This window comes from Chiloscyllium plagiosum, chromosome 11 (genome assembly GCF_004010195.1).
Source record: "Chiloscyllium plagiosum isolate BGI_BamShark_2017 chromosome 11, ASM401019v2, whole genome shotgun sequence".
In the NCBI taxonomy this organism is placed as follows: Eukaryota; Metazoa; Chordata; class Chondrichthyes; order Orectolobiformes; family Hemiscylliidae; genus Chiloscyllium; species Chiloscyllium plagiosum.
In genome coordinates this window covers 50347601-50373076 of record NC_057720.1, presented here as the reverse complement: position 1 = coordinate 50373076, position 25476 = coordinate 50347601, and the positions used below count along the sequence as shown (strand labels likewise).

The following is a 25476-nucleotide window of genomic DNA, read 5'->3' as shown; positions in this document are numbered from 1 at the left end:
GTTCTTTACCCTGAGAGTGGTGGGGGCATGGAATGCGCTGCCTGTGGGAGTGGTAGAGTCAGAATCTTTGGTGACCTTTAAGCGGCAATTGGATAGGTACATGGATGGGTGCTTAAGCTAGGACAAATGTTCGGCACAACATCGTGGGCCGAAGGGCCTGTTCTGTGCTGTATTGTTCTATGTTTATGTTCTATAAATGTGATGAAACTGAAAAAAGAAATAAAGAGGAAATCAACTTTTCTATGTCCTGAAGAGGAAGGGGTCAATGAGAAGTTAAAATGCATCAAAGTGCAAGTTAAAACAGCAAAGGGAGATCTAGAAACAAAACCTATAACAGAAATTAACAGTAAAACAAATTACAATAGGAGTAATAGGGCGTTCAGAGAAGAAGGGACAACCTGAAAGATCCAAATGAGCTTGAAATTGAGGATAACACAAGGTTGTAAACATGCTGAACAATTACTTTCTCCAAATATTAACAAAGGAAGTCATGAGCAACATTCCCTATCCAAACAGAAGAGAGTTCAGATTCCAAGTGCCAACAAACTTTGAAAAGAAAGGCAAACAAAGAGGCAACTCAGACCATTGAATCATCTGCAAATAAACCGAGTCAGTTTGTAACATGGCATAGTGAACTATTATGACAAATCCAGACTACATATTAGATACTGATATGAGTAGGAGGAGACAAGGTCAAATGTATCTGAATAGCTGATCTGCTTACCTTTTAAAGAATTCTCAACAATCACAATGAAAAAGAAGAAAAGCTTCGGGGAGGATGCATATATATGGATGTGATAAAGTTAATACTGATTGAGTGTCACAATTACAATGAATGTGGTGATGTCAGGAGGACTGGCTGGGAGATTAACTTAAGTTCATGAAGGAGCCAGATCTAAGTTAATGTCCTTCTATCAATCCCTGTAATATGTATACCACATCCCTAGTAACATACAATAAACTATATGTTGTCAACAACAGCAAATTTATCTAGTTAGACCACTTTGATCAACTTGAAAGGTTTGTACTATAAGCCCTTAATACTCAGAGGAGCAAATATGTAGAGAGAGCTCAGATATATTTAAGAATAATAGGTTGGAGGAGGGGGGGGATTTTAATTTTCCATACATTGACTGGGACTGCCAGAGTGTTAAAGGCTTAGATAGTGCAGAATTTGTTAAATGTGTTCAAGAACATTTTCTTTATCGATATGTAAATATCTACTAGAGAAAGAGCAAGACTTGAACTTCTCTTGTGAAATAAGGCAGGGCAAGTGACTGAAGTATTAGTGGGTGAACACTTTAGGATGAGTGATCGTAATTCTGTTAGTTTTAAAATTGTTATGGGAAAAGATAAGCCCTCCATAAAAATCAAAGTTCTTAATTGGAGTAAGGCAATTTTTAATGGTACGAGACAAGAACTTTCAAAAGTTGATTGGAATAGACAGTTCACCGGTAAAGGGATGACTGACAAATGGGAGGCTTTCAAAATTGTGATACAGAGTTCAGAGGCATTATGTTCCTGTAGAGTGGAAGATATGGCTGGTAAGAGTAGAGAACAATAAATGCATAAAGATATGAAATTATGGTCAAGAATAATATATTAGGTATAGACAAATGGGATCAAAGAATCTCTTGAGAAGTATAAAGTGTGTGTGGGCATTCTTAAGAGGAATATCAGGAAGGCAATGAAGGGATATGAGATAGCCTTGGCAATAAGGTTTCAGGATAATCTGAAGAGATTCTACAAATACAATAAGCAGAAAACAGCAACTCGAGAGAGAAAAAGATCCCTTAAAGCTGAACAAGATTGTCTGTGTTTTGAATCTCAAGTGACAGAAGAGATATTGAATGAACATTTTGTGTTGAAGGAAATAAGTAGAGACTACAGAACTCGGAGAATAAATATTGATGTTTCAAAAACAGTTCATTTTACAAAACAGGAAGGTCTTAGAAAACACAAAGATGGATAAATCTCTGGGAACTGATCAATGGGCCAAGGAGTGGCAAATGAAGTTTAATTTAGATACATGTAAGGTGCTGCATTTTGGAAAGGCAAATCAGGGCAGGATTTCTACACTTAATGGTAAGGTCCTGGGGAGTGTTGCTTAACAAAGAGACCTTGGAGTACAGGTTCACAATTCCTTGGAAGTGGAGCTGCAGGTAGATAAGATAACGAAGAAGGCGTTTAGTATGCTTTCCCTAATTGGTCAGGGCACTGAGTATTGGAGTTACGAGGTCATGTTGTGGCTGTACAGGGCTTTGGTTAGGCCATTTTTGGAATATTATGTGCAATTCACAACATCAGAAGGATGTTGTGAAACTTGCAAGGGTTCAGAATAAATTTACAAGGATGCTGCCAGGGTTGGAGGGTTTGAGCTATAGGGAGAGGTGGAATTTGCTCAGGCTGTTTGCCCTGGAGTGTTGGAAGCCGAGGGGTAACCTTACAGAGGTTTATAAAATCATGAAGGGCATGGATAGGGTGAAAAGACAAGGTCTTTTCCTTGGGATGGAGGAGTCCAGAACTAGAAAGCATAGGTTTAGGGTGAGAGAGGAAACATTTTAAATGGACCTAAAGGGCAACATTTTCATGTAGAGGTTTGTGCGAGTATGGTGGAAGCTGGTACAATTACCATATTTAAAAGGCATCTGGATGGGTATATGAACAGGAAGGGTTTAGAGGGATATGGGCCAAGTGCTGGCAAATGAGACTAGATTAGTTTAGGATATCTGGTCAGCATGAACGAGTTGGACTGAAGCGCCTGTTTCCATGCTGTACTTCTCTATGTCTCTAAGTGTATCCAAGGACAATGTGAGAAGTTAAGGAAGAAATTGTGAGGCCCATAGCAGAAATATTTGTATCATCAACACAAGTAAGGTGTTCAAGGACTGGAAAGTGGTTTATGTTGTACCTTTATTTAAGAAAGACTGTAAGGAGAAGCCTGGGAACTACAAACCTGTGAGCCTGACATTAGTGGTGGGTAAGTTGGAGATGATTCTGAAAGATAGGATTTACATTCATCTGGAGAGACAAAGACTGGTTAGGGATAGTCAGCATGGTTTTGTGCAAGGGAAATCATGACTCACAAACTTGGGTTGACTTTTTTTGAGGAAGTAATCAAAAAGATTATTAAGGACAGAGTGGTAGATGTTGTTGACATGGACTTGAATAAATGTTTTGACAAGGTTCTGCTTGGCAAACTAATTAGTCAATGGGCCTAACTTCCTAATTCCAAGCCAGAAACTTTCAATGTTTTCCACAGCCAGAAACCTGTAAAATTAAGTGATTATCAGCTGGACACACACGATGTGCAGATATATGGTTTATACACATGGAATTATTGATTAATTGCAGAACTGAGAATGATAATTTTCTGTTAACCAAAGGTATTTGGGTTAGATATAGAATTAGGTCATGGATTAACTTTGATCTCAATGAATAGCAGAACAGTTACACGAGACAAATAACTTCCCAATGTTTCAATTTTTTAGCAAAAATGATCCACCTGTTCTGTGGCACAGTGGTTAGCATCAGGGACCTGGGTTCGATTCCAGCCTCGGGTGACTGTCTGTGCAGAGTTTGCACATTCTCCCAGAGTCTGCATGGGTTTCCTCTGGGTGCTCTGGTTTCCTTCCACAATCCAAAGATGTGCAGGTTAGGTGGATTGATCATGCTAAATTGCCCATAGTGTTCAGGGATGTGTAGGTTAAGTGCATTAGTCAGGCGTAAATGTAGGGTAATGGGGTAGGGGAATGGGTTTGGGTGGGTTACTCTTCGTAGGGTTGATGTGGACTTGTTGGGTCAAATGGTGTGTTTCCACACTGTCGGGATTCTATGATTCTATGAGAAGATAAGCAAAATAAATACTCAAAGGCAACACTGAACTAACAAAGGCTAAGCCAGTGGAGGGAGCAATTAAAATATAATAACTCTACATATCTGGATATCGACATCAGTAATTTAAGAGCAGAACAGAAAGCTTCCGTTGAGCACATTGCTGAAGTTGGGAAGTGGACAAAGAATGGAACACCACAATTTTAAATCATTCCTCTGCATAGAGTGAGGTCATTGCCAATTAAGACAAACAGCCACAAGAAGCAGAACAATGTTGATGAAATTGCTTTCCTAAATTAACAACCTGCATTTTATTACTTGCCTGAGGGACAGCTTGTACTTCTCCATTATCCAGCGTGCTTTATCTATCATTTGCACCCAAAGAGGCTCTTCATTCATTTGCTTCAACTCACACTTATAAGGAAGTCCTGTGTGAAAAAAAAACATAAGTTCAATAATGGCTTTATATGCAACATATTGGAAAACATTACTCTAAATCTTCTATTAAAGAATTTTGCCGAAATTAAACTAAGAGAGAATGACTATTTTGACAGGTACATTAACTGAAATATAACTCTTGCACAGATTTTTCAAAATTCGAATCACTGGCTCGGTCAGCATTTACAGCCCATGCCAAATAGTCTTTGAGAAGTAATGGTGAGCGCCCTTCTTGAACTCTGCAACTGATTTTGGGGGGGCGTTAATACACCTACACCTCTATGAGTAAGGGATTTCCAGAATTTGACCCGATGAGAGCACTAAGTCAGGATGGTGCGTGGCTTGGAGGAGAACTTGAAGGTGACGTTTGCATTCACCTGCTGCCCTCTTGCCCTTCTAGGTAGTAGAGATCATAGGATCTGAAGGTGGTGCTGTAGGAACTTAGGTGAATTTCAAGATTGAAGGAAACTAATATTAAAGTGGAGATGGGAACTTGCAAAAATTACTGTAAACAAAATAACAGCAATATAGTAAATAATGTTGCTAAAAAGTGATAAACCACCTGGACCAGATAATTTCCAAATTAGCATCTTAGGAAAAGTAGGTGAGAACATTGCAGACAGCCTAACTATCAGCTTCCAAATTTCTCTTGAGGAATTGTGTATCTAAGTTGGAAATCCACACATTTCATTTCATTATTTAAGGAACTCAAGGAAAGTAAACCGAGGAATTACAGTATAGACCAGTCAACCTAAGAGCTGTTGTCAGGAAATTACAAAGTCTATATTAAGAAGGTGCTGAAGATTTTCAGCCATTCAGAAAGTAAGCTGGATTTATAAAGAATAAGGCAAAACTGCCAAACTTGGGAGTAGTTGTAATAGTGGACAGGACAGGTATAAAAATAGTAATTATCTGGACTCCAAAAGATATTTGATAAAACTCCTCATAAAGAGAATGAGTTAATGTTGATGTTCTTGAATCAAAGACAAATTAATGATACACAAAAAAGGGAGGCTTTCCATTCTATGAAAATTCAGGCCATAGATTCTATGCACAAAGATCATTGAATGTCATAATCAGGGACTGATAATAAACAAAAAAGACTGATGGAATGTTCATCTTGAGGGCTAGATTAGCAGAGTTTAAAAGTGATCTTCTGGCATAACAAAATTCTGCTTAGATCATACTGAGAGTACTGTGATAAGATCTGGGCCTTGCAGCTGACATATATATTGATCTCAGAGGGAGGGCAACATGGAATTTACAAGGATTATACCTGGATTTGAAAGATTACATGAACATGACTGTACTTCCTGGGATTTGAAGGTTAGGGGGTGCTTTGGTATAAATTGTCAAGTTGTTAACAAGAATAGATGGGAGAAACTATATCCGCTGGCTGGGGAGACTAGGACTAGAGGTATAGTCTAAGAATTACAGTCAGATCTTCGACGAGTGAAATTATTAAACAGATCTTTAAATTATTAAAGAGTAGCAGAAAACTGAAACACACTGCCACAAATGTCAACTGATGCTAGACCAACTAATAACTTTCAATCTGGGACAGATTTTAGTCAATCACAGGCATTAAGGGATATCAAGCACTAGCAGATCAGACATGATTTTATTCAACTGTGCAACAAGTTCAAGGGGCTAAGTGGTCCACTCCTGTTTTTGTATGTCTAAAAGGTAAATACGGAGGGCTGAGGGATCAAGCTTGAATAGATACAACAAATCACTCTTGAAGCTTGGTGATGTGAGTGAATATTTAAATACTGCTGAAATGTTTTGAGAATTTCTGACTTAACCACCTTTTCAGACAGTGAGTTCCAGATTTCCACCACCTCTTGGGTGAAAAATTCTTCTGAACTCTTCGCTTAGCCTTCTATATCTTACCTTAGGGCGTAGCTTTGCTCACTGAGCTGTAGGTTTGATATCCAGACGTTTCATTACCTGGCTCGGCAACATAATCAGTGGCGACCTCCAAGTGAAGCGAAGCTGTTGTCTCCTGCTTTCTATTTATATGTTTGTCCTGGATGGGGTTCCTGGGGTTTGTGGTGATGTCATTTCCTGTTTGTTTTCTGAGGGGTTGATAGATGGTATCTAGATCTATGTGTTTGTTTATGGCGTTGTGGTTGGAGTGCCAGGCCTCTAGGAATTCTCTGGCATGTCTTTGCTCGTAGCCCTTGTAGCCCTACACACGGATGAAAAAAACCACCAATTCGACTGGGACAATACATCTATCCTGGGATAGGCTAAGCAAAGACATACCAGAGAATTCCTAGAGGCCTGGCACTCCAACCACAAAGCCATAAACAAACACATAGATCTAGATACCATCTATCAACCCCTCAGAAAACAAACAGGAAATGACATCACCACAGACCCCAGGAACCCCATCCAGGACAAACATATAAATAGAAAGCAGGAGACAACAGCTTTGCTTCACTTGGAGGTCGCCACTGATAATGTTGCCTAGCCAGATAATGAAACGTCTGGATATCAAACCTACAGCTCAGCGAGCAAAGCTACACCCTAAACCTCAACCTGAGCTACAAACCTTCACAAACCTGACATCTTACCTTAGATTATGGGCCTTGAATAATAACTCCTCTACTAATGAGAAAGTACCTTCCTTTCCATTCCATTTCTGTTGCTCATAATTTTATACTCCTCTCTCAGGCCCCCTCTCAACCTTCACTTCTCCAAGGAAAACAGTCCCAGCTTAATCAGTCTTTTCTCATTGCTCAGACCTTCCAGCCAGGCAGTATCCTGATACAGCTCCTCTGCACCTTCTCTACTGCAAGCACATCCTTCTTTTTACATGGCAACCAGAATTGAATGCAGTACTCCACTTGTGACCTAACCAGCATTTTATACCAGAGTCCCAGCATATCCCTGATCTCTTGCATTAGATGCCTCAGCTAATATGGGCAGGTATCCCATGTGTTTTTCTAAATACCTATCCACCTCCCATGATAGCTTCAGGAATCCATGGATATGTACACCAAGGTCCATCTGATGTTCAGTACTTTCAGGAGTCCTCCCAATTCCTTGCCTGGTTTGCCTTGTTAGCCCTCTTACTACCTCACACTGTCCTGCGTTGAATTCTGCCCACCTGTCTGTTGATAACCTCCTGCAGATTAAGACTATCCTCCTCACTGTTTAACACTACTAATTTTCATGTGGATTCCACAGGAAATGGACGTAAAGATAGACTTCCAATTACAAAAGCATCCCTCTACAATAACCCTCTGCTTTTTGCCCTCTGGGCCAATTTTGGAGTAAATGTGCCATTTTGTCATGGATTCCATGGGCCCTTAATTTCGCTACCAATCTGCCATGAGGGACCTTATTAGAAGCCTTGTTAAAGTCCATGGAGGCCACATCAAATGCTTACTTTCATCAACCCTCCTGGTTACCTCCTCAAAAAGTTTGATCAAAGTAACAAAGGCCACAAATCAATAACACACTTTCAAGTCAATAGGTAAGATCTCAAAGCCATCATGGGTTCATGGCTGCAAGATAGCAAGGGTATGTTCTGAATATTGAGACGTACATAGCATTCAAGAAAAATAGGAAGTTAAATTAAGGTGGAGGAGCAGCAATTTTAATCAAATACGGCATTAGTGCAATAGTTATGAGAAGACCTTAATTCAGGTGATCAAAGTGCAGAATTGGTTTTGGCGGAGATGAAGAATAGCTGGGGAAATGTCTAAAGGCCGCCTAATAGTAACCACAATGTATGACAAAATATACAAGAAGAAATACTAACTGTTTGTGATAAATGGATGGCAATAATATTGGAATTAAAAAATGTATTGCTGGAAAAGCGCAGCAGGTCAGGCAGCATCCAAGAAGCAGGAGAATAATATTGGAATGTACATTTAAATAAGGTAAATCTGATTAATAACACTAGCATGGAACAGTAGCCAGTTCTTATGATGGTTTTTTGGAGCAACATGTTCTGGAATCAACCAGATTTTGGTACTATGCAATAAGACAGGATTGATTAATGACCTCCTTATAAAGGCACCTATAGGCATCAATGACCACAATAAGATTGAATTTTATAATCAGTTTGAAAGGAAGAAGACTGGGTCGAAGACTAATATTTTAAACTTTAAGGGCAACCAAGTTGGCATGAAAGCAGAGTTACCTGAAGTGAACTGCCATACTAAGAGAGGACATAGGTCAATAGAGAAGCAGTGGTAAACATTTAAGGGGATATCTCAAAATACTCAGAATAAGAATATTCCTTCAGCAAAGCAAAAATCCAAAGGGTGGACCCACATGCTGTGGTTAACTAAAGTAGTTCAGAAAAGCATCCAAGTTGAGGAAAAAACATTTAAATGTGTAAAGATAAGTGACAGCTGAGATGATTGGTCAAAATATAAAGAAAAGACCAGGATGACTACAAAGGTTAATCAAGCGCAAGAAATTAAAGTATGACAGAAAACTAGCTAGGGATGTAAAAACAGATAACAAATATTGTTCTAGTTATCTAAACAGGAAAAGAGTAAGCATAGTGAGTGTTGGTCCTTCAGGGGGTGAGAATAGGATCGTAGATTATAAAGAAATTACAGATGAAATGAACAAATTTTGCTTCTGTCTTTATCAAATAGAATAAACATCCCAGTAATCGCTGTAAAAGAGAAGGGGGAAGGAAGTGAGGAACTTGGTAAAATTACAATCATTCAGGAAGCAGCTGAACAAACTGATAGAGCTGTATGCTAACATATCCCTGGGTCCTGATGGACTTCATCCTAGATTTTTCAAAGAGGTGGCTTATGGGGTAGTAGATTCATTAGCATTAATTTTCCAAAATTAGCTAGACACCGGAAAGTAGTAAGCTTTCTATTCAAAAGGAGGGAGGGAAGCAGAAGGAAGGAAACTAAGTAGCTTAACATCTGTCACTGGAAGGTGTTAAGGAGGTTATAACTGGACACTAGGAAAAATCCAAGGTAATCAGAAAGTCTCAGCATAGTTTTGAGGAAGGGAAATCATGGTTGTGCATAAAAGGATATTGTGCAAAGTATAAAACATGCACAGAAGAGGACACAGAGTTTGTAGACTGATATTGATAGCTTGAGTGAGTGGGCAAAAATCTGGCAGATGGAATATAACATAGGAAAAAGTGAAACTGCTCACTGTGGCAGGAAGTATATTCTCTAGAAGAAGGACAATTTCAAAATGTTGACATACACAGGAATCTAGGTATCCTCATGCTTGACTCACAAAAGATTAGTATACATATACAACAACTAATTAAGATGGCTAACGGAATACAACCCTTCATTATGAAAGGAGTTGAACATAAAAGTAAGAATGTTATGCTTCAGTTGTAAAGGGCATTGTGGGACCACATCGCAATTACAGAATCTAGTTTTGGTCTCTTTATTTAAGGATGACTGAAAATGCATGGGGCAGCAGGAGAGGGAAGCACTCACAAGAGGTTTACTAGATTGATACCCAGATATGACGAATATTGGGAGAAAGGAAGGACTGCAGATGCTGGAGATCATAGCTGAAAATGTGTTGCTGGAAAAGCGCAGCAGGTCAGGCAGCATCCAAGGAGCAGGAGAATCGACGTTTCGGGCATGAGCCGTTCTTCAGGAATGAAGAAGGGCTCATGCCTGAAATGTCGATTCTCCTGCTCCTTGGATACTGCCTGACCTGCTGCGCTTTTCCAGCAACACATTTTCAGCTATGAGGAATACTGGACAGTCTGGCTTGTTTTCAGTGAAGCCTAGAAGAGGGAGACTTGATTGAAGTACATAAGAATCTGAACAGTTCAACAAGGCAGAGGTGGAAATATTGTTCCCTCTTGTGGGTAAGTCCAGAACTCAGTATGGTTTAACATCAAGCGTCATCTTTTTAGGGTAGAGATGAGGAGATTTTTTTCTCTCAGGTAGTTGTGCAAATTTGGAACTTTGTTAGATTCAATACGGTCTTATGGAATGGTTCTAGGGGCAAAATGACCTACATCTGCTTCAAATTCCCAGGTCCCTGTGCTCATAGAAAATAGGAATTCAGTGTCTGCATTAGGTCCAGATTGAAATATTCCAGTGGAGGAAGAGGACAAAGAATAAAAGGGAAGACCAAATGTTGGCTTGCCTGCCTGACAAACATTAGGTAGAAAGTTTTCAATTACCAGTACTTACGGAAATGGCCATCTGTGCTGAGTTCATCACTAACTATAAGACATGTCACCTGGGAATAAGGTAAGGAGTTAGTTCTATTGTATGGACTGATGATCATCCCAACGAACTGAGCTCCTCCACGTGAAAAGTAATTCTGAAATCAATTGAAACTAGTAATCAGATTTGTGAATAAAAAATTGGAGTTTTTTTATTCTATACATTCATATATGGAATATTAGGAAGAAAGCTTGATGAATAACAATGACTGCTCAAATCATTAATTCAAGCTTGAATTGCTTGAATATTCTTCTTGTTGCACATTCACATCACTAACCATCTCATAGAAATATACAGCACAGAAACAGATCCTTCGGCCCAACTCGTCTGTGCCGACCAGATATCCGAAACTAATCTAGTCCCATTTGCTAAAATTTGGCCCATATCCCTCATTTACCCATCCAGGACCTTTTATATGTTTAGATCAGAGTGGTGCTAGAAAAGCACAGCAGGTCTGGCAGCATCCGAGGAGCAGGAAAATCAATGTTTCGGGTAGCCTCTAGGGTGGAAAGATAAAGAAGGGGTGTGAGGGGGGACTGGGGAGAAGGTAGCAAAGAGTACCTTCCCCCACCCTCCTCTCTGACCTATCCTCACCCCCATTCAACTTTTGTACTCTTTGCTATCTTCTCCCTAGCAACCCCTGCCCCCCCACCCCATTTATCTCTCCATCCGGGAGGCTCCCTGCCTCTATTCCTGATGAAGGGCTTTTGCCCGAAACGCCGACTTTCCTGCTCCTCGGATGCACCACTCTGATCTAAATTCTGGTTTCCAGCATCTGCAATCCTCACTTTTGCCTTTTATATGTTGCAATTGTACCAGCCTCCACTACTTCTAGCAGCTCATTCCATACAAGCACCACCTTTAGGTCCCTTTTAAATCCTTCCCCTCTCACCTTAAACCTATGTCTTCTAGCTTTGGACTCCCCCGTCCTGAGGAAAAGACTTTGTCTATTTATCCTATCCATGCCCCTCATAATTTTGTAAACCTCTATAAGGTCACCCCTCAGCCTCCGATGCTCCAGGGAAAACAGCCCCAGCCTGTTCAACCTCTCCCTATAACTCAAACCCATCAACCCTGGCAACCCTGGTAAATCTTTTCTGAACCCTTTCAAGTTTCACAACATTTTTCCGATAAGAAGGAGACCAGAACTGCACTCAATATTCCAAAAGTGGCCTAACCAATATCCTGCAACATGACCTCCCAACTCCTGTACTCAATACTCTGACCAATCAAAGAAAGCAAACCAAATGTCTTCTTCACTATCCTATCTACCTGCGACTCCACTTTCAAGAAGCTATGAACCTGCACCCCTGTACAGACGCAACATAACTTTCCAACTCCTGCACTCGATGCACTGACCAATAAAGTCAAGCATACCAAATGCCTTCTTCATTATCCTATCTTGCTGCAACTCCACTTTCAAGGAGCTATGAACCTGCGCTCCAAGGTCTCTTTGTTCAGCAACACTCCCAGGACCTTACCATTAAGTGTACAAGTCCTGCTCTGACTTGCCTTTCCAAAATGCAGCACTTTACATTTATCTAGACCAAACTCCATCTGCCACTCCTCAACCCAATGGCCTATCTGATCAAGATCCTGCTGCACTCTGAGCTAACCTTCTTGGCTGTCCGCTATATCTTCAACTTTAGTGTCTCAGGGTGAAAAATAATTGATGAACCAGATGCAATACCAAACAGAAATGAGGAACACAATGTTAGCTTGACTTTCGATGCTGGCACAAGTGCAGCTGACCATGAGAAGGAGGTTTCCCTAAGCTTGGCTAATTTTGTAGAATCAGGATAATTTCAATAATTTTTGGCAAGTTGTGTGTCTTGTACCTGACAGTACAGATTCAGAAGGTGCAGAAAGTGGCTGTAGTTGGTTTTAGGGGCTTATTGCAGTATTGAAATTAAAATATTAAAAAACAAATTCTGGCACGGCCATTGGTTGGGCAATTGACCGCCCAATGATCAATGACCCCTCCAGTTCTTACAACACTAGTTGCCAAAGCTGAACTTGGTATAAAGAAGCCAGTCAGTTGGTCCTCCTCCCTTGTGTATTCTTTTCCTGTTACTTGAAACATAATTCCTGAGCAAACCTTTTCCCCTTTTTGTATGCAATTCACTGCACTTACCTGATATTGAGTATTCCAAGTACCCTTGCATTAACTTTTAAAAATGCCTAAACAAGTTTTAGGATGTAGTGTTTTCTGGAGAGTCTGCTTTGATTTTCCATTCACCAAAGATCCCAAAATCCCTACAGTTGCAAAGACACTAATACATCAATGAACTAAAACCATTTGAATGCAATAACGAACCCATCAATATCTGTCAGGGAATAGCACAGGTAATCTACTAAAGCTCTGTTTACTCCCTGAGTTCTACTTCATTTAAAAGAAAATTGTAGTGTAGTCTATTTACCTAATGGAGCAGGAGATGAAAGAAGAATATCCTTTACAACACTGCTCATATTTCAGAATACCTTATTAGCTCATTCACTAGTAATAATCTTGGATGTTAAAATTCTTTCCTTATAATTGAATGATCCCCACTAAGAATAAATGATAATTCATTCCATAATTGTCTCTTCATAATCAGGATCTGGACAGAAATGAAAGATGCACTTAAACTATTTTTCTTTAAGTCTCTGAGAAGAAAGTAGAATTTTATAAATTCTGGAACTTTGCAGCATTTATACCTGGTATTTAGCCTGGGTGTCAATGTCTCTTAAGGATGGATTGGGATCAAATGCAGGATGGGAATGGTACCATCCAACAATGCTGTACCCTCTTCCAGCTAGGGCTTCGGATGCCTGTGTTTGTGACACTGGGTCCATCTCACATTGTAATCCTGTGCTTAAGCTGTTACATGGCTCTGCGACACAGATCTGTAAACAGGAAATAATCTTTCACTGAAGATATTGATTTTCACAAGCATGTCAAAATAATTTTCATATCATCAGGGCAGTGTTTTGCAAACATTCTCTGTTAATTCAACATTCCTATTTCAGCCATTATTTATATGTTTCCATTCATTCACCACACATTTTCTCATTTGAATTTTAAGAAATATCATACATCCATTTGATTTTTTTGCCAATTTTAATGATCTTTTACAACTGTGATAATACAGCTGTTTTAAAATGACGTACAAAGTTAAAATAAACCTGAACATGCTAACTTATTTCTCAGGCAATGAAAGAAAAGGGACGACCACGGAGGTTAAAACAAATCCAAAATTCCAATTACCTCTAATATTTTCTTTCCCGATGAATATCGCCCACCTAACAAGCCGATCACTTCTGCCATTGACACATGGGCATGCTAAACATGGAGGATATAAGAATATTACTTCAAACAAAACACAAATTCATGCATTCAACAAATTACTCTGCATCTACGATATCCTGCTTATAACAAGTACAAAAGTATTGGGCTCAATTTTATGCCCCCGCTCCTGAAAGCCGGATGAATGGGAATAAGTAAAATCCAGCAAATTTCTTCTCACTAGCCTATTGCCCATTCCTGATCTGCCTTTGGATTATACAAGACTTTAGTAAACCACCTCAGCTATTTCACGCATTGCACTGGCTTGTGTTGGGGAATTCCTTTGAGCATCCTCTGGACATACTTCCTTCGCAAGATCATTCTCCAATCAATTGCCTCTTGAATATAGTTACCCACTATCTCACGTCTTTACCAAGATCCTCAACTTACTTAAGATTCTCAGCATGGTGGCCCCACCTGTAGTCCAAGACCAGTACACAGGCTGCAGATCCACTCACCATCCTGACTTACAAACACATCACTGTTTCTCTAGGGTTGCTGGGTCAAAATCCCAGAACTCTCTACCGAAAAGCTTTAGGGATGTTACTACAAATGAACTGTAGTGACTCAAGAGACAGCTCATCACTACTTTTTCAAGGGCAACTAAGGGTAACATTCAGGAGGAGAAAGTGAGGACTGCAGATACTGGAGATCAGAGCTGAAAATGTGTTGCTGGAAAAGCGCAGCAGGTCAGGCAGCATCCAAGGAACAGGAGAATCGACGTTTCGGGCATAAGCCCTTCTTCAGGAATCTTCTTAAGGGTAACATACAACAAAGCTCACATCACATGATTGATTTTTTTTTCTAAATGTCTACCAAGTATTTTATAGGACACCTTATTCCATATTGAAGTCATTTGTTACCTTTTCCCTTAAGAATAGAGTCACCACTAGACAATATATTTGACTCTTAGGTAGCATCAATATTTGGCACAAACGTGTGAAGTCTTGCTAGGAGGACCATGCTGCTTCCTGTATATTGGACAACTTAAGCTTGTACTTGCATTTGCATTATCAAGATCTGTCTTATAAAAGTTTAATTCTTTAGCTTGGTTCTCAAAACATAATGAAATGTTACATTTTGTAGATGAAGATGATATGTATTGGAGATTTGCCTTCAAATTTAAAAGATTGATGTTTCTCTGTTATTACACAATTTATTTATTACAATCAACAGGCTCAAATTTAACACATTAAAAGCACAGATACAAATTTTAAGCAACTTAAAAAAATCAAAAACTTGTTGTGCATTGCACTGATTTTTTAGGATACACACATTGGTATGCTTTTACGTTTTTAACATGTTAAAATTTTCCACAGTCCTGTTGAATTTATTAATCACTTCTGGCAAGAATAGATTCAGCTATTATTCTAGGCAATATAATTTCATGGTAGCAGTCATGTGCACCTCTATTACATGGAGAAAAACGAATGCTCCTTTTTCTTACCATATCCATCACTAGCAATGCCTCTGAAGCTACCTTCACCTGAAATGGCTCCTGAAATGAAAACACTATTTACCAACAAGCATACAAGAATTTTAAAAATAGAACACAACAAAGTAAAATCATCTTTATCTGAAGAATTTAGATAAGATTCTTACTGGTTTCTCTTCACTGAAGCAGTGACACGGGATAAGCTGGAAAGGGTCAAAAGAGCTACGGAGAGCAAATGAGGCAAATTATTAAATCATCAAATGCATAAACAACAGTGAGGTAGGGCAAATCAACTTTTACATAAGTTTTCTCTTGCTTCAGATTTTAAGAAATACTAGGGTTTTGTTTTAATGACTGAGCAGCCAACCAGAAGAATGGCTGACTACTCACTTCTTTGAGGGGAAACAATGTCAATCCCCATTCTCAGAACTAGACACCCTGAATGGCCATCCCAATGAAGTTTGCTGCCTCCAAGCTAGGAAAAAGACAAATACCAGAAGGGTGGTGAGGAAGGGGCAGTGATCATGGGAATAGTAGAAAGCTGACATAGCAGTTGCCACAGCCAAAATTACTCTTAACCAACATGAACAGCTTCCTTGTCTGGCCTCACTAAAACAAAACTAACATGCAACTTTTTGGTCATCTTCTGCCCTATTATCAAGCCTTAATAAATGCAGCATCTTCCATAGATACTTCACCCAGAAGACTTTTAGAACAAATTAGATATTTGAATTCACTAAAGCTCAGTCTGAATCAGCTGAGCTGCTTAGTTTAACTCTGCTATTTTTTGTTTCCCAGGTAGAAGGATTTGAACTGGTGATATCGTTTGTTAACTTTTATTGCTTCAATTCAAATGCTTGAACAGAAATGACCACATTTTTCTAACATTAAGTGGGTTCCTAAACAAAAAAAAACATGCTTACTATGGTTGTTCCTGGTACAGGTACTGTAGAGTCATAGAGATGTACAGCATGGAAACAGACCCTTCAGTCCAAACCGTCCATACCGACCAGATATCCCAACCCAATCTAATTCCATCTGCCAGTACCTGGTCCATATCCCTCCAAACCTTTCCTATTCATATACCCATCCAAATACCTTTTAAATGTTGCAACTGTACCAGCCTCCACCACTTCCTCTGGCAGATCATCCTGCAGCTTTGATTAAATGGAAAACCCTCCCCATTTTTAACTACCTATAAGAGTTGAACAACAATTTCAAATATTTCGTAATTGATCACAGGAACTCAATCTCAGCTGCAAAGATACTCTCAGCCTGAGAAATCTTCCTGCCAAACTACAAGGAAACACCAAGTATTAGGTATTTCACATGCTTTTAAAATTTTAATGTAGCCAATGTATCCTGGAAGAAACAGAGACTGTCTCTTATGCTTGACAGCTGACAATAGTAGTAGTTAATTTGTGTCAAATCCTGTCCATTTTACACAGGTGATCTGTGCTCTTGAGGCACAGTGGTAGCTTCCCTTCCTCTGGGACGGAAGACCCAGTTTCAAGTCTCACTTTCTCTCGAAGTGTATTATAACATGTTTAAATGCAGTAATTAAAAATATCCACAGAAACACAATACAAAAGCAAGCTTAACATATAAGAAGCAAATATTATGCTCAGGTTTTCGCAAATCGATTTCTTAGTGTGGGAATTTTTTTTTAAAAATCACGTGAGTATAGTTCATGAAGAGTTTGTACCTCTTCGACTGGCGAGGGCCTCTTACTGGTTTTGGAGGTTTGTTCAACTCTTCCTCCTGCCTCCTGGCCATTTCTTCTGCCGTGATATGCTAGAAGTTCATAAATTATATTAAAATTATCCAGAGATATTTGCTATCTGAAACTAACAGTTAGGCAGTCAGCCTAGCAAGGAAGCATGTGGCATAGTTGATTAGTCATTCTCAAATATTTGCATCTATGGACCCCACCTAGATATGACAAAAGATCCTGCAGCCCTCCCACAGTTCTATCCCACCTGCATTCATTCACTGCTGCACAAAGACATATTAAAAATGATGAGAAGTGATGAAAACATTAAATATTTTGTTGTTTTTTGCTTCTAAACACAATAAGTCTACGTGCATTGATTTTTTTGAAAATCAAGTATCACAAGTGTAAATGTCAGTAAAAATTCACAGACATTTTCATATTGTAAAAATTAACATGACAGAACATTCTCATGTTATAAAATAATCACCAGAAATGTCTGAAAAACTAATACATATCATATTTATATTAATCAAACAAAATCGGGGGTGGGGCATGGGATGGTCTTCGAAAGGTTGGTATAGACTCAATGGGTCAAATATTCTGCTTCCACACTGCAGGGATTGTATTTTATGAGTTGAATGTGTGTGAGATTTAAGTCAAGAGTATAATATCAAGAAACTCTAATAAAAGTGAAATCAATAGGAACCACTGCAAATTATGCCAAAATGTTGTGGTTCTGTTCGCCGAGCTGGGAATTTGTGTTGCAGACATTTCGTCCCCTGTCTAGGTGACATCCTCAGTGCTTGGGAGCCTCCTGTGAAGCCCTTCTGAGATGTTTCCTCTGGCATTTATAGTGATTCGTATCTGCCGCTTCCGGTTGTCAGTTCCAGCTGTCCGCTGCAGTGGCCGGTATATTGGGTCCAGGTCGATGTGCTTATTGATTGAATCTGTGGATGAATGCCATGCCACTAGGAATTCCCTGGCTGTTCTCTGTTTGGCTTGTCCTATAATAATAGTGTTGTCCCAGTTGAACTCATGTTGCTTGTCATCTGAATGTGTGGCTACTAAGGATAGCTGGTCGTGTCGTTTCGTGGCTAGTTGGTGTTCATGGATGCGGATCATTAGCTGTCTTCCCGTTTGTCCTATGTAGTATTTTGTGCAGTCTTTGCATGGGACTTTGTACACTACATTGGTTTTGCTCATGCTGGGTATCGGGTCCTTCATCCTGGTGAGTTGTTGTCTGAGAGTGGCTGTTGCTTTGAGTGCTGTTATGAATCCTTGTGGTCGCGGTAGTCTGGCTGTCAGTTCGGAAATGCTCTTGATGGATGGTAGTGTGGCTAGTCCTTTGGGTTGCGGCATGTCCTCGTTCCGTTGCCTTTCCTTTAGGCATCTGTTAATGAAATTGCGCGGGTATCCGTTTTTGGCGAAGACATTGTATAGGTGTTCTTGTCATCTGTGATGTTTCCACTATAACAACACTATTATTATAGGACAAGCCAAACAGAGAACAGCCAGGGAATTTCTAGAGGCATGGCATTCATCCACAGATTCAATCAATAAGCACGTCAGCCTGGACCCAATATACCGGCCACTGCAGCGGACAGCTGGAACTGACAACCGGAAGTGGCAGATACAAATCACTATAAATGCCAGAGGAAACATCACAGAAGCGCTTCACAGGAGGCTCCCAAGCACTGAGGATGTCACCTAGACAGGGGATGAAACGTCTGCAATACAAATTCCCAGCTCGGCGAACAGAACCACAACAACGAGCACCCAAGCTACAAATCTTCTCACAAACTTATGGCAAAATGCTCCAGTATTTTAAGTCATACCGAGCACAATGAAAAATGTTTGTTCTTATTGCAGAGCAACTATTTCAAAATTAAGACATTGATGGAAGAGTTCTCAGTGCAGATGGTCTCCTAGACACAACCACCCTCAACTGCCGCATTAATGATTTCCCTTTCATAGAGTCAGAAGTGGTAATGTACACTAATGTATATAGTATTCAATTCTGTACACAATTAATCAGATATTCAGACATTCATGCCAGCATGCATCTATATAGGGCCAACCTTCAAGCTTGGGCTGAGAAGTGACAAGTAACACTCATATTAACCAAGTGCTTGACTATCTTCAGAAAGGCAGAGAATGTAACCGCCTCCCCATGACCTTCAATGATACCAATACCGAAATGCACCGCCATCAAAGTCCTGAGTGCATCACCATTAATTATAGATTACATTAGATTAGATTCCCTACAGTGTGGAAACAAGCCCTTTGGCTCAGCAAGTCCACACCGACCCTCCAAAGAGTAACCCACTCCCTACCCTATATTTACCCCAACTAATGCACCTAACACTATGGACAATTTAGTATGGCCAATTCACCTAACCTGCACATCTTTGGATTGTGGGTGAAAACCGGAGCACCCAGAGGAGAACGTGCAAACTCCACACAGACAGACAGTCACTCAAGGCTGGAATCGAACTCGGGTCCCTGGCACTGTGAGCCAGCAGTGCTAACCACTGAGCCACTGTGCCGCCCCAGAAACTTGACCAGTTGTACAAACATTCTGGTTACAAGAGCATGTCAGAGACTAGGTATACAGTTGCAAGTTATTTACTTCCTGACTTCCCAAAGTCTTTCCACTATTTAGAAGGCAGGAATATGATGGAAAATTGTCCATTGCTTGGATAAGCACAGCTTTAATGGCAATTAAGCAGCTTAAAAACACCATTCAGAATAAAGGTGGTCCCTTGACATACTCTATTCACCATCTTAAAATATCCACGCCCTCTACTTTCAGAGATACTGTAATATGTACTATTAATAAAATGCACTGCAGAAATTTACCAATATTTATTTGACTGATCCTCCCAAACACACAACCTCTGTCATCTAATTAGCAGACCTTGGGTAACCTCATCACTGAGAAGTTCCCCTCCCAATTCACAAACCATCCTGATTTATGAATATAATCACTGTTCATCCACTGCTGCAGTATGGTCAAAAGCTTAAACCTCCTTCCACAAAAGTACCATGAGAGTACCCACACCAAACTGACTGGAGCAGTTCAAGAAGGTTACCTACAATTAGCTTCTCACGGATGGGTAATAATCCTGGCTTGACTAGCAATTTCCACATTCCATAAACAAATAAAAAAAACACAATTATCTTCCTGTCTGTCAGTTGAGACCCCAACTACTGCATAGTTTTGTTGGTCAGGTGTCTGCTGTGTCTTCTTGATGCCTTCCTGAGCTGGATAGTGCTTACATGTTAAAGGCAGCATCTTTCATTTCTGTTCTGCAATCAGTGCTAGCATGTTTGGAAAATGGTTGGGACAAGCTCACAAGGCAAGTAGTTCTGGCAAAATCTGAACTGAGTCTCAGCCAGTAGCTTATTAGCAAGAAAGTACCATCTATTGATCAGCTCCTCTATCACCTTACAGATGAGTTAGACCTATCCCGCTCCTTGACAATAGGATTTGCAAGCCCAATTTTCCAAATTATCAACTGTATGCTTGCTTCATAGCTACACAGAGATAGCTTGTGTAGTCCTAGTCAGTATGGTGTGCAACTCCTCAATTTTACATGCTCTATGTTATATTCTCAGTAAAAAGCAGACCATTTTAATTATTTAGTATTGCGATGTAAAACTAAGCTTTTCTGACATAATCTTATACTCAATATGATGGGCAGCACGGTGGCACAGTGGTTAGCACTGCTGCCTCACAACACCAGAGACCCGGGTTCATTTCCCGCCTCAGGCAACTGTGTGTGGAGTTTGCACATTCTCCCCGTGTCTGCGTGGGTTTCCTCCAGGTGCTCCGGTTTTCTCCCACAGTCCAAAAAATATGCAGGTTAGGTGAATTGGCCATGCTAAATTGCCCGTAGAGTTAGATGAAGGGGTAAATGTAGGGGAATGGGTCTGGGTGGGTTGGTCTTCGGAGGGTCAGTGTAGACTAGTTGGGCCGAAGAGCCTGTTTCCACACTAAGTAATCTAATCTAAATTATCAATAAAAGTGAACAGCCTAAAGATTTGAATCAAGCCAAAAGCAAAGTACTGCAGGTGCTGGAAACTTGGAAAAAAATAATCAACTGACAATGTCTGTCGCGAGAATAAAAAAAATTAGCATTTCAGGTCCATGTAAACACTTTTGAACCAGTTGTGATAAAAGGTCACAACCTCTTCAGATCTGCACATATTTTCAGGATATTTTGTTATTATATCTGTTCTCACTGAGTGTTTGTTCAATCCACCTTTCATGAGACTAAAGTAGTACTTGTGCAAAATATATGTATATCTGGTTCTGACCACATCTGTTAGGTTAAGTGAACAAAGATTAAAGTCAACATTAATAAGAATGTCAGTCTGTTTACAAGAACAACTAATGTCCTGGACTTAAGAGGTTACCTATAGCAGATCCCATTTTGTAACACAGCTGCCCAGAGCATCTATTCTTCTCATTTGTTGCCTGATTTTTCTATCATAATCCTCTGTTTTCAATCCTAAATATATTTTCTCTAAACTTTGGGTGATTTGGATATTTATTTCAAATTAGCCCATTACTTCCTTCAAAATACAACTGTAACAAATAAATTTACTTATTTTGTACAGTTATAATATTCTGCAGCAACTAGCAAGTTGATGCAATAGTCCACTGCAATCTTTGGAGCAAGTTTTCTAAGACATTAATCTTGCTGTAAGACTTTTGACTCCAAATACCTCATAAGTCTGCCCTTCCAGATCCTTTGCATCACACCAGTTACCCCAAGAGTCTCGCACACGCCGTCTTCTGGTATGCTTCAACAAATAACAAAAAGCAGGCGACTGAGAGTTATCCAAAGCATTATCAATGCACAGACAATCATTTACATAAAAATAGGTTTATTGATAGTTTAAGGATACCTATTTTCCCCAAGAATACTGAAGTACTCTCTACGCAAGCCTTTCTCCTTCAGCCGAAGGCTAATTGTATATTAATTGTGTGCAATCAAATGCAAGCATTGTGCTTTAATTTTTTCACTTTGTCCTTACAAATGGACAGGGACTGAAACTGTGCTTGTTGACTTAAGACATATAGATTTTTAATCAGCATTTCCTCTAATTTTCTTCATGACTGCACTGGCCTTCAAGGTCCATGCACGGCAGCAACTTCCAGAAAATCAGCAACACTGTGTTTGTACTTCACTGAGAGATCAACTCATTAAAACCAAAACCAAGCAAAACAGGACAATATCTGGAATCTGACAAATTGCCTAAAATGTTATCTTGGTTAACTAAGTAGTGAGGATTGGCACAAGATTGAGGATTATAAAAGTGCTGCTTATTTTCAGTTTGGTGATAACTTTAACAAGGTATTTGTCTTTGCACAAATTGAGAAATGTTTTCATTTTGACATTTCATACATATTGTAACAAGATTTCATCTTTCTACAACAATAATTGGGAAGGAAAACAAAAAGAAATTGTAGATCCAGTAATGGAGAAATCACCAAAAATTTGACCTGTGACATCAGCCAAGTTTCAGATACACAATGGAGGGTCAATAGCAATTTAAAGCCACATATGAAAAAATGACCATCATGGTTATGAAATACTGCAGCTTAAATTCCTTTAACAGACTCTGCATAATGCAGAGATCGTGAAAAACTATTATTGGATTTTATCTGATCAACGAGATTACAAGATGACAAACAACCTAGCATATGTTGTTGATGCAAAAAGTTCACTCCAGATGTTTGGAGAATACCTTTAAATTAGACTGGGTTAGATTAAAAAGTGTACAAAGACTGGCTTAGGATGCGTGTAAGTAAATACACAAGTGTAGTGATTAAGGTTAGCAGAAAAGATGGCAAACAAATTCAGATTCTGGGCTTTTTTATAATAGCCCATAATATAAATGAATGGAATGTTTGATCTGAGAGTCACATTTGTTAGGCTACTGCAGGAATACAAGAGATATTTAATTTAGAAAAAGCATTGAATCAAGGAAAAATAAAAAGGATGGTAAATTGTAAGAAGAATGGCTTAAAACCAGAGAGTCTCTTTTCACTGCAGTAAAGAAGATTAAGACCAAAGTCTGAGACACATTTCCAAAATTATACAATTTTGAGTTGGTACATAAGAACTGGTTGTAAAATGAGTCACATTGTTATACAGAGTCAGGGTTATCACAAGAACAAATGGAGAATATTTTAGAATATAAAATGTTTGACCACATCCAAATAGGGAGACAAAAAAATTGACATAAAATTTCATTTGATACCAATTTGAAAAGAAAGAATGTGAGAAAACTGGCAAAATTGCAGGGAAATTTAATTAGTGTAGGTTGCTTCAATTAAAGAACTTGCAGTGACACAGTGTGACACTATTTCTGGTTTTCTTTAATTTTCATCTTCACAGGAGGGTCAGGAAAAAAAATCTAAGAAATTATAGATAGATCAAACTCAACCATTTGGTCAAGGGTCAGTTGCTCCATGCCGGCCCTACCCAACTACCCACAAATTAATTTATTTTCACTTTTCTTTCGCTAAGTTAATACATCGAACTTGCCATTGTATTATCAAGTACTACTTGGACAATAATGAAGGTGCAATAGTTTGAATGATTTCTATGTGGTAATGTTCAACAGTTTTATGAAAAGATATTTAGTAGAACTTTACTTCATTAAAACAACTGCAGTGTAAAATGCTGCCACATTATTATTCTGCTGTTATTGTATATAGTCAACTTACCATGGACTGCAATCTTTGAGCAAGCAAATATGTCTGTTCACTGTCCTTTCCTTCCTCTTTATTACGCCCTCGGTCTACAGGTCGTGGTCGATGATATATTGCCTGTTCTGTAAAATGAAAAGAAAAAGTAAAATTTACCAAAACTCTTCATCATATGGTGAAATGCAATAATACGAAGTTCAGAGTTCGATCAATGTAAAACCTCAATGACAATGCTAAGTAGTACCAAAATGTAATTCTAAAGTTTACTGCTTTCGATCTGTGTTCCACTTTTATGGATATAGTGGCCAAATGCTATCAACCATCAAATAAGATTACACTATAATTTTCAAACACCAATACCAAAATGAAGTAACTATCTTTCCAGCTCTCTCTATCTCCCCCTGCCAACCACCACTCCCCCCACACATAGTCAAAAAAAATTAATTGCCAATGAATGGTGACAGAATTGATGCTGGCCAGGATTCTAATTCCTGAGTGCAAACTAATACAAAAAGCTGAAAATGTGGTGAGAGTTTCAGCCATGGTATTCCGAGGGACAAACAGCATAATATAATTCACTGTCAAGTTCTATGTCGAAATAATAGTTACATTGTGTAGTATTAATCTACTGTGGCTTCCTACACAAACAAGGTTACAATGGGATAATAAAAGCAAAATTTTGCAGATGCTGGAGATCTAAAAGAAAAACAGGAACTACTGGAGAAACTCAGCAGGTCAGGCAACATCAGTTGAGAGAAAAAATAGTTAATTTTTCCAAGTCTGATACAACTCATCTTTGATATTCTTCTAACGTGTCATATTAGATTTGAAATGTCAACTTTAATTTCTCTCTTCAAGGATACAATGCTTCCAATTGCAAATGTTTGAGAGAAAATGTACTGAAGAAAACTGTTGGAGCAAAGTTAAATATTTACAGAAGTGATCGCGAACCAACTAGATGAGTTCCTATCAACTCTGAAGATTCTATTTCTGATGTCACTTTTTAGTGGCACACGTTATAGTAATTGTATTGCCTGATGTTCTGATTTACTAATTATTAAGAAAGCACAATTTTTAATGAACGTAGCTCATCAGGATATTCTGAACCAAAGGTCAGCTGAGGTTTGCTGGTCACAGAAGCAATCCACACATTGATTTTATCTTAGGAGTGGAACATGCCGAAAAATATAGACATTAAGCTCTTAAAAACTTAAAATATGAATAATCAGCGACTAGGAACTGTTGGTAATCAGAGAGAAATGTGTGTCTTTGCACATAAATTACAGGAAGTTAACATGCAGTTACTACCAATAATTGGGAAAGTAAGTGATAGGTTAACCTTTATTGCAAAAGGATTGGAGTATAAAAGTAAAGAGGTTTAGTTGAATTATTTAGCACCTTGTTTAGATTAGTTCTACAGTACAGTTTTGGTGTTCTTATACAAGCTAGAATACATTTGGCAGCAAAGCTTCACCAGATAGATTCCTAAGATGAAGGAACCGTTCTGTGAGGTCATAGAGATGTACAGCATGGAAACTGACCGTAAAGGTCCAACCCGTCCATGCCAACCAGATATCCCAACTCAATCTAGTCCCACCTGCCAGCACCCGACCCATATCCCACCAAAACCATCCAAATGCCTCTTAAATGTTGCAATTGTACCAGCCTCTACCACATCTTCTGGCAGCTCATTCCATACACGTACCACTCTCTGCGTGAAAAAGTTACCCCTTAGGTCTCTTTTATATCTTTCCCCTCTCACCCTAAACCTATGCCCTCTAGTTCTGGACTCCCCAACCCCAGGGAAAA

At 39.2% G+C, this 25476-nt stretch overlaps 1 protein-coding gene across 3 annotated transcripts in view; it reads right to left on the bottom strand.

The window, feature by feature from the left end:
- Positions 1-25476, bottom strand: part of mysm1 (Myb-like, SWIRM and MPN domains 1) — a 105723-nt gene that overhangs the window by 27121 nt on the left and 53126 nt on the right. For 2 of the 3 annotated variants that reach the window (XM_043699290.1, XM_043699289.1), the window contains 9 exons: positions 23686-23792; positions 21675-21752; positions 16935-17023; positions 15397-15451; positions 15242-15292; positions 13717-13791; positions 13167-13355; positions 10434-10566; positions 4157-4262 (listed from right to left, as the gene is read on the bottom strand). In XM_043699290.1, coding sequence (XP_043555225.1) covers positions 4157-4262; positions 10434-10566; positions 13167-13355; positions 13717-13791; positions 15242-15292; positions 15397-15451; positions 16935-17023; positions 21675-21752; positions 23686-23792 — 883 coding nt within the window. The remainder of the gene's footprint in view (positions 1-4156; positions 4263-10433; positions 10567-13166; positions 13356-13716; positions 13792-15241; positions 15293-15396; positions 15452-16934; positions 17024-21674; positions 21753-23685; positions 23793-25476) is intronic. The other variant, XM_043699291.1, reaches the window with a different exon arrangement.